Source organism: Stylophora pistillata, chromosome 4 (assembly GCF_964205215.1).
Source record: "Stylophora pistillata chromosome 4, jaStyPist1.2, whole genome shotgun sequence".
NCBI lineage: Eukaryota > Metazoa > Cnidaria > Anthozoa > Scleractinia > Pocilloporidae > Stylophora > Stylophora pistillata.
This window is the reverse complement of record NC_142522.1, coordinates 31456983-31465951: the sequence shown is the minus strand read 5'-3', so window position 1 is coordinate 31465951 and position 8969 is coordinate 31456983. Positions and strand designations below refer to the sequence as shown.

The 8969-nt window shown below is 39.4% G+C and overlaps 1 protein-coding gene across 1 annotated transcript in view; it reads right to left on the bottom strand.

Moving 5' to 3' along the window:
* LOC111335919 (E3 ubiquitin-protein ligase rnf213-alpha) overlaps positions 1-8169 on the bottom strand; it is a 53330-nt gene extending 45161 nt beyond the window's left edge. The window contains 9 exon segments of the mRNA XM_022941919.2: positions 163-390; positions 1420-1685; positions 2054-2334; positions 2608-2837; positions 3188-4433; positions 4774-5057; positions 5249-5304; positions 5826-6220; positions 7846-8169. Of these exon segments, the coding sequence (XP_022797654.2) occupies positions 163-390; positions 1420-1685; positions 2054-2334; positions 2608-2837; positions 3188-4433; positions 4774-5057; positions 5249-5304; positions 5826-6220; positions 7846-7990 (3131 nt within the window). The 5' untranslated portion in view covers positions 7991-8169.
* Positions 8170-8969: the final 800 nt, after the last annotated feature.

Sequence of the window (8969 nt, the reverse complement as noted above, 5' to 3'; positions counted from 1 at the left end):
TAAAATTGTCCACCATTTTTTTTTTGTAACTTCAATGCGTGATATTTGTACTCTTCTAGGCGTTATTTGTACTCTTCGAAATGTAGTTAGATAATAAATGTCATTAATCGTGGTTTTGATAACAATAAACCGGTAATATCAATTGAATTGAAACGCTTGTACCTGAATAGAGAGGCTTGTCGCCGAACTGTCCTGAAATCCAAGCCTTGCGTTCCCCACCAGTTGTTATCCTTCGTTGAACACGGCTCTAAGGTTAACACTTCAAAAGAGAATGGCTCACTGGTATCGGTCAAGAAATGAAGCAATGGCATCACAAATAACCAATGAAATACACCTCGATGATATTCAATGGCGTCCATGCAAAGTTGTAACAAATGGTTGGCCAGAGAGCTAAGAAATAATATAAACATTACTTTGAGTGTATCGGCAAGTTTTCTAACCATTTATGAATGATGTGTATACAATTTCGTTTAAGTAGAGTAAATTTCTGGAAGGATCAGTCATTCAAAATTTGGGTTAACGCAATGCTATCTATGAGAGAACAAATCTAATAAAAAAAAACGGAATAGGAAAGTAGGAAGAGAGTGAGATGGATAAATCGAGAGTGAGTGTCCCTTACAATATGATGTGTCAACATAGGTAACCTATCTTTGTAAACTCTTATTTTTTAGCTTGCATGTCTAGATGTTCATCATCTTCTTTTGGAAAAAGTAAGTAAAACAATCTTACCATCACTATCCCAATATCACTTAGCATAACCTTAAGTGAGGATGTCGCTCCACGATTGTTTTGCGCACACTATAATGAGTTGAATTGTTGTTGTATTTTAATGTTTCTTCGGAATTGCCCAGGAATACTATCAAAGTTTATAGTTCACCACTAAATTTTCTCCGGTTCTTATTGGTTTAAATCGATCACGTGACGCGATAGTGTTCATCCGTGGAGAGACATTATCAGCCCATAGTACCCGCCTGCGGAAAATACCCGGATGGATAGTGCCCATCCGCGGAAAATACCTGGATTGATAGTACTCATCCGTGAAAAGTTTTGATGAGTTTGACGGCCGCGAAGTTAGGTAGATCGGAAAAACAGTGACTTTTCAAGTCTGACAGGTATAACGTATTATTTAGCCAATGTACGGTTGCGAATTATTGACATTTGTGACAGGCTGTAGGCGCGGAAGAAAATTTAGTGGTGAACAATAAAAACAATAGAGTGTTTACGTCTCGGAACTATCGGTCTGATAGTTGCCCCTTGGAAATTTGATGTTCTTAAAACTAGCATATTTGCCCTCGAAGCTTCGCTTCTCGGGCAAATCTTTGTTTTAAGAACATCAAATTTCCGCGGGGCAACTATCAGCCGATAGTTCCGAGACAGAAACACTCTATTGTTTAAACAGAAAAAGTTGGAAAACATTACCGTCGATAGTGCTCCTGAGGAAAGTGTCGATATAAAGCGTCAAGCCCGCTGCACTTATGTTTCTCAATATCGGCATGCAATAGAAGACACTCAAAAAGATTTCTTAATTCATCCTCTCCTGAAAAAGTTATTTGATGACCAACGGCTAGGAATACAATTATCGCTGACGTGACAAGTATCATGGCTTGAGACTCCTCATCATCGGCATGAACTTGCTGTGTCTGGATGTTACGGTTTAATTGCAAGGAAATGTATCCATGCAATACCTATCATAAAATAATACGTCAAAACATCAGGTACACTGGAAAGTGGGGACTGCCCGTAGTTACTTGTTTAATGCGCGTAATCGTTCAGTACATGATGCGTTCTTCACCTTTGCACATTTCTATCCAATGACCGTTCCGTCTCTTTAAGTTAAATCTGCATTTGTGCCAGTGATGGCAAACAAAAGCGTGTTCTTTTCCTCGACAGATACACCGCAAAAAAGAGAGGTTCTGATCAATGTTATGAAAGCTTTGGTAAAACGTTTCAATCGTCGTATGTCTTTTCGGAGTGGTTTAACAAAGACGAAAGATTGATATCAACTATCTTTTTCTCTTTCCGAGTGAAATAACAAAACTCCAAACGTACGAACCTCGATGGCATTAAATCCATATGGAACGCGTGTATAAAAGTTACCGCCGTTCTCAAACTCGGCCTTTGACATGCAGTGGAGCACATTCTTGATTTTAGTCAGTGTAGCGTGGCCATGGGCTCCTTTCTCTTCAGAGATTTCTGCCAAATCGGGGAGCATAGCCGTCATCGCCAATCGGCGGCCTTCTGCGGGGTCGTTTTTCCATTGAGGGAAGAGGCTGCGAAAAGCATCAAAAAAGCCAGGTTGACTGAAGATTGCATCGTCATACTGGTGCCATGTGGCTGTAGAAATTTAAAAGGAAACAATTCAGTACTCTTCGAATAAACGAAGGAAGGGTGAAGTGAAGGATGGAAAGATGGAAGAAGAAGGGTAGGAATGAGCCGATAGATGGAAGCATGGATGGATAATGAAAATTAAATCTAGCTAGAAGCGACTGTAGCACAAACACGACATAAAATCAGATGCAAATATCAAATTTCCCGTAGATTTCCGACTCTTTTACGGAGGCTTTCACATAACTTTGTATTACCGAGAGGGTTTTGTTTTAGTCCTACCGTTGGCTTTTAAAGAACTTTCAGGGATGCGTAGGCATCGGTTTACATGTCTCCCAGGAGTTACCGGCTTGAACCCAAGAAGGCACTCCCAAAGATCTTTATTAATCTTTTCTTTGGCATTTCCTTGACTGCTTTTCACCACAACATACTTATAAGCAATCGTTCGAGAGGCCTCGCGGAAAGTTAACACGGTTTTCCCCTCAAGCAGGTAATTGGAGCCATTCAGTTTCCTGGGAAAAAAAAAAAAAACAAGTAAGAAACAATCTCGTATTGCCTCGGGCCAGACAATAACAATTTCTCTCTAACCAAATATGCTTATCCATTTATTTATTCACTTTCTATAGGAAAACGGAGAAGGTTGCAGTTTGTTAAAATTATCCAATTGGAAACAGTATTGACATTCGAAGTTCTGGTGAAGGATGAAGGACCCATGAGGCTCTTCACAGCAATAATTAATGGTATGAATCTTCTTCTAACTCTGATTCTACAAAAAAAAAAAAAAAAAAAAAGGTGACGCAATAATACCCAAAAAAGGGAGTGAAGCAAGGTTCGATTCAGAGCTTTGTTGAATTTAAAATACCTTTGGGGTCGCATCTCGAGCGGCCTAATTCCAGACTTCCAAGAGAGAGGGTGGTCTCCACGCAAAAACACTTTGTCACCTTGCTCAAAGTTCACGTTAAAAGTTGGCGTCAGAAAAGCGTGAAAAATAACTGTAATGGATGCGTCTTGGTTCGCCTTTGCTGCCCCATTTAAATGTTGATCAGCCCTGGGTGGTTCGTTTACATTAGCTGTCTTCTGAGAGTTGGAAGCTGTAGCCATGTTGCCATTATTTCCTGACTGTAGAATTTCACTCTTACTTATTCCAAGATTTGAATTAGTTACTTCATCGGGGTTATTGGGGTTTTCTGTCGCTTTCTTACATTCCTCATTGTTTAAAAATTGTACACCATTGGGAGGCAGTGCTGTAGCTGCACCAACATCAGTAACCAACGACTGGTTAGCATGTTCATCGTCATTTCCTGTTGGTATATCATTATCTCTGGAGTCTAAGGGCGCACGGGGGTCGATGCTGTCTTCATGTGCGCCTGCATCATATTCTGTGTTTTCGGTTGGTTTATCTTTGTTTAAAATAGAACTTGGGTTATGTGGCAGTTTGTCAACATTGGAACCCTCAGCAGCATCCATCTGAAGGCTTTGCTCATTATTACCAGTCGTCCCTTGCATGTCTCTCCTTTCCATAACATTTTCAATTTGCGTGCGGTCATCTCGGCCAAAACTCACAAGGCTCTCTTTATTGTTTCTACCCGAAGAATTGTCGTCTCTTTCGCCTTTCAGTGTCTCTACGTCATTTCCTTGCTCTATGGGCTTTGGATGTTCATCCGAGAGGGCTTCCCTCTCAGAATCCTCAAGCGTCATTGGGTTTTTCTCATTATCGAAACAAATTGCTCCAGTGTTGCTTGTCTTTCCAACATCACGATTTCCGCTACAGTTTAAATCATCAGACTCATCAACACCTTTCTTTTTCTCGTAGAGATGACATGAACTTTTTTCTTTACCTCCGGGTTTTTCAACGTCTGGCTTCTTTTGAAGCGGATTGATCCCCTTAAGAAGATGTTGTGCATCACTCTCCTTGCTAACGACAGACGTCCCAGAGTCCCCTTTTGCTTCACCATAAAAAGATGCCATTTGTTTTCCACTTTCACTTTCACCGACGTCTTGGTTTCTTTCCTTAACAACGTCCCTGTTTTCCAAATCAAGAACAAGAGTACGACCACATGGTAATTTTCCTTCGTTTTCGTTGTTATTTCCAGATTGTTTTTGAAAATCTGACAAAGAAATTAAAAGAAAGAATTTATCTCAAACAGGTAAAAAAAAAAAAAAAAATTAAAATCCCACAAACAAGAGAGATGCAATTTTCCAAAGGTAGCTATATAACTTTAAAATCAGCCTTACAAACTTACAGAGCAAAGTTCGAGTCTAATCACTTGTAAATAGTCATGTACAAAATGTAAAACTCCTGACGACGAACCCTGTTAACCGAGGGGGTGGGGTCGAGCAAAATCGTTATTTTGATGCAAGGACAAAAAATTTAGTTGCGGTGGAGAAATGCAAGTTGAATGACATCATTTGTGATTCACCGATCTGCTCGATCATCGTGTTAGCTACCTATGGGGTTCTCTGCTGTCTCCTCCACACCACCAGATTTTCTCCTCTTTTTTTCCATTTCTTGAGATTTTAGGCTTTCTTCGGTACCTCGATCAGCTTCGCAAGGAGCATCGATATTCCTTTCACCCAAGGTATCGTCATCGTCTTTCTTTTCCTTTGGGCACTGAACTTTAGCTTGGTCCTCCCCTTGCTTGTGATCGTTTACTTTCTCCCCATCACTGAGTGGGATAAGTATCTCTTTACCGTTTCGACCTCGCTCTTCCACATAATCTTCAAAGAATCCACTGCAGGAAAGACCAAAGAATCCTAACTTATCAACTATTTTATTTCAGGCTTTCAAGGTTTGACAAAGCTTTGCCGGGTAGAAAGATATATGGCTCCGGAAATACGTTACTAAATTTGAGAAGTTCTACAGCAGTAAGATATATCAAGATAACAAAACGTAAATCAGGGCAGGAATAATTTTTTAACTCACTTCCTGTGTTGTGTTTTAACTTCATTTTGATCTTTAGTCTGAGTGCTTGTCATTACCTGAAAAAAACACAAGAAACCAATCGAGGCAATAAATGCAGATACTCACACAGAAATTATGCACACGCTATAACAGCCTTTCCTATATACCTATGTAACAGATTTCCACGATGACTGGGCATTTTTAAAGCTATGAAAAACCATTGGTTAGATGTGTAATATACTCTGATGTTGTTACCGACAGAGAGATCCAATTTGTATTTTTGCCACTTGTTAAGACTGTCACTATGTAACAGAAATGTTGTTCTGTACACCTTTAAGTGTCCCCAATTGTATATCATTAAAAATTGGCTTACGATACTTTCCTTGGTTCCTTTGACTTAAATTCTAGGAGAGCCATCATTGTTTAGAAAGGCTGTCAACTCGAGCTCACACTCAGGTTTCAAAAGGTGATTTTCATAGATCCAATTACCGGTAAATGTAGCTACACAGGTTTTATCTGTTCATGTCGAGAAACGTTTGACAAAAAAAAAATTAATCTATACAGCCTAAATCCCAGTTCTGTAGACGTTAGCTCTTACCTTGGTATCCGTTGCACTTTCACCACCAGACTTTTCTGGTTGCAGAATCTTTTCGGTAGCTTCCCGCTCTATAGCTTCCCCAGTGTTTGCGTAATTTGATGTGCCGGGAAAATGTTTTACGATTTCATTGGCTGCACTGTTTGAGTCAGACACCAGAAATTTTCCTGGCTCAGCTGGAAAGTCAACAGGAGCAGCTCCTTGTTCTTGATGGGCTTGAATCTCATTCAGATTTGATGGACCGTTAACATTGTTCGGGCCTGACAAACCCTCTTTGGTAATTTCATTATTGCTGCTTTTTTCGCCTCCAATGACTGATTCCGTGACGGCAGGTGGTTGGCTAGAGCCAGGAGGAGGATCAATCCTGTTCTCAGATGCCTCTGGTGAGTTCTGGAAATCTACTCAAAGAAAATTTTACATCTTACGACGTAATCAAACTGCCGATTAAATATCATGCATTCTTGTAAGTAGTATGAAAGACGACGATGGCCTTAATGCAATGTCAACCTTGTTAGTTGATTGATATTGAAATTTCTCAGAGTTAGATGCTGTTCTAAATTGCCGTTGACTAGGGGAGTAACGAACTTGCAATTATGGTCAAGGGTTTATTTTGTCAAATAATTTAATCAAGTTTAGATTTTTAAGCAGAGTGCGAAGTCAGTACGCAGAGCCTCGTGATTTGTTTTCAATGGCTTCTGACTCATGATCAGTAAGCCATAATTTAGCGAAAAGATAACGCAATCCAATGGTTCGAATACATGTCACTGTATTCCATTGATCCATCTTCTGAGAATTTGATGTTTAAAATTAAATTTAAACGACTGCATCAACATCTTTAAAGAATAAAACCTATCTCCTATCTTTACTATGTAATCGTCTTCACACTGTCTTTTGTTTTAGGAAATTCAACTACGAGTCATCTGAATCTAAACTGTTTGCAGTCCAATGCAAATTTGGTATTTATTTTCATTATCTAATTTGCATTGGCACCGCCTATATCCAAACGAAAGAGCTGGTTGTATGTGAGAAAATCAGAGGAGAAAATCGCCTAAGAACAAACTCACCCTATATCCAAATCTCTCTATTATATTCGACATGTGAAACAGCAAAGTACAAATAAAAATTTAAAACTATTGAAAAAGATAATTTCATTCATTTGTTCTTTTGTCCTAATGTTGTTCAATAGTTATCCTACACAAAAAATGACCCAAGCAAACGTTGCCATCCAACAGTATTCGAAAATAGTTATATCTTGTTGAATTCGTCGAAATAAAGTACCCACACCATAAAATCTCTCGATCTGAAACAGCTACGACCCCGACTTCAAGCATGCAGAAAGCTGAAACTCAGCCGGAACTAAGTGAACCAGTTTGATATGGAGGAAGTAATCATCGCCTCTTCATATTCCTCGTCAAACGAGTTCAGTACTTCGTCTAAAACAATCGATGGCATCCTTAGGTTCACACTCTAGTAAAAACGAGTCGAAATATAATCTTTTCCCGAGGTTAGCCGAGTCGCAATGACTCATCAATTTGTGAACCCAGTGTCGTCCAAACAAAGAGATAGAATGTCTCTCCTTTCGCTTCGTGTTCGAATGACAGCGTCGCTAAAAATTTTCTTGTTGTATCCTTAAGTCCAACTTTTCGAAATTAAAGCACCGGCTTTTTCTTCTTATCGTTTTATCCTACGCAAAGTACCCAGAACAGACAATCGCGTCATCGCGTGTAAAGTCCTTAGTTTTGATAACTCCGTTCTCCCCCCCTCCCCTCGTCCCCTTTCATTGCGAGGAGTCAAAACACAAGTTTCAAACATTAAGAGCGTTAAGAAAATTAATGTATTTAATGGGTGAGCTTTAAGTAATGGTTAATGTCCTTTTTTTTATTTCTCACTCGAATTGCTGTCGAATATCAAGAAGATATTCCTGTCGCTTGTCACTGATCGTAAATTCTCGTGACCTAGCTGTTGCGTTGCATCTCGCTCCTCCACCTTAGAGAGTTTCGCAAAGAAAAACTCTGCGACTTACCTGAAGTAGTTGTAAACTTCGCAGGGCTGGTATTCGTCAGTGTTCGAGTTTCTGATGATATTGCAGCAGCAAGATTAAAGCCGCAATTGCAGCAGAAGTGATGATGTTCTTGCAGTTCGGTGTTCCCACAAGATGGACACTTCATCGTGACACGAAATGCTTCTAAAAACTACATATCTCACTTTGAGAAAATGTGCTTCTGCCAAATTCAGTTTTCCGCAAAAAAACTACTTTCGATGTCGATTTGGAGTAGGAATCGTTGTGCGATCAATTGCAACGTTTCCCACTAAATGTTAAATCGTTTCCGCGAAATGCTATTAATAGTTTCGTCTGCCTATGAGAATTTAATAATTCCCAGAGATCCCTCTGCAAGCGGAAGTCGATTTCACTTGTCGCCGAACTCTTGGAAATTTTTCAAGCTCCCTAAGAATAGCCGATCAAAGATCTACATTTTACAGGTGAATTGACCGTTTGAGCAATATTCAAGGTTGATTCAATTTGTTTTTTGAGAAAAAATTGTCTATTAGTCGAAAAGATTTCCACGAAATGTCTCGATTACTAATTAAAGCCATCCGGGTTTCTAAGAAATCAGCCGGAAGTCGGTTTTCCAAATTGACCAACCGTCATTTCGTAGTAAAACACGGTAAACATCAAATTATGATGTTGGTTTTTATCTTCGAATTCAAGATAAAAACCAATGAGTTTTAAAAAGATAAACACTGACGAATAGTTTTTAATTTTACGACGCGCATTCTAACGACAACACACAGGTCAATTACTTGAGTGTTTTACAAATTTATCATTCCAATAAATAGATCAACAAAACAAGCTATTTACATTTCTCTGTCTCTGTCTAGATCTTATCATCGATCTGACAGCGGTTGCCTCTTTAAATTACAGCTCGTCTGGTGGAAGAGCTCAGGTGGATCTTGGGGTGATAAAGAACTATTAAAAGGTTTTTCCCTGTTAGGTCCCCTTCACTTTAGCGAAACCGCTTCCAAAGCAGGGACCTATTCGAAACGTGGCATCCTGGGGGATTTATTTTTCGCTTTCATCTCATTAGTAAACCTCTGCGCTTCCGATTTTATATTCAAGGTGGCGTTATATTTTCATATTGTTACGAA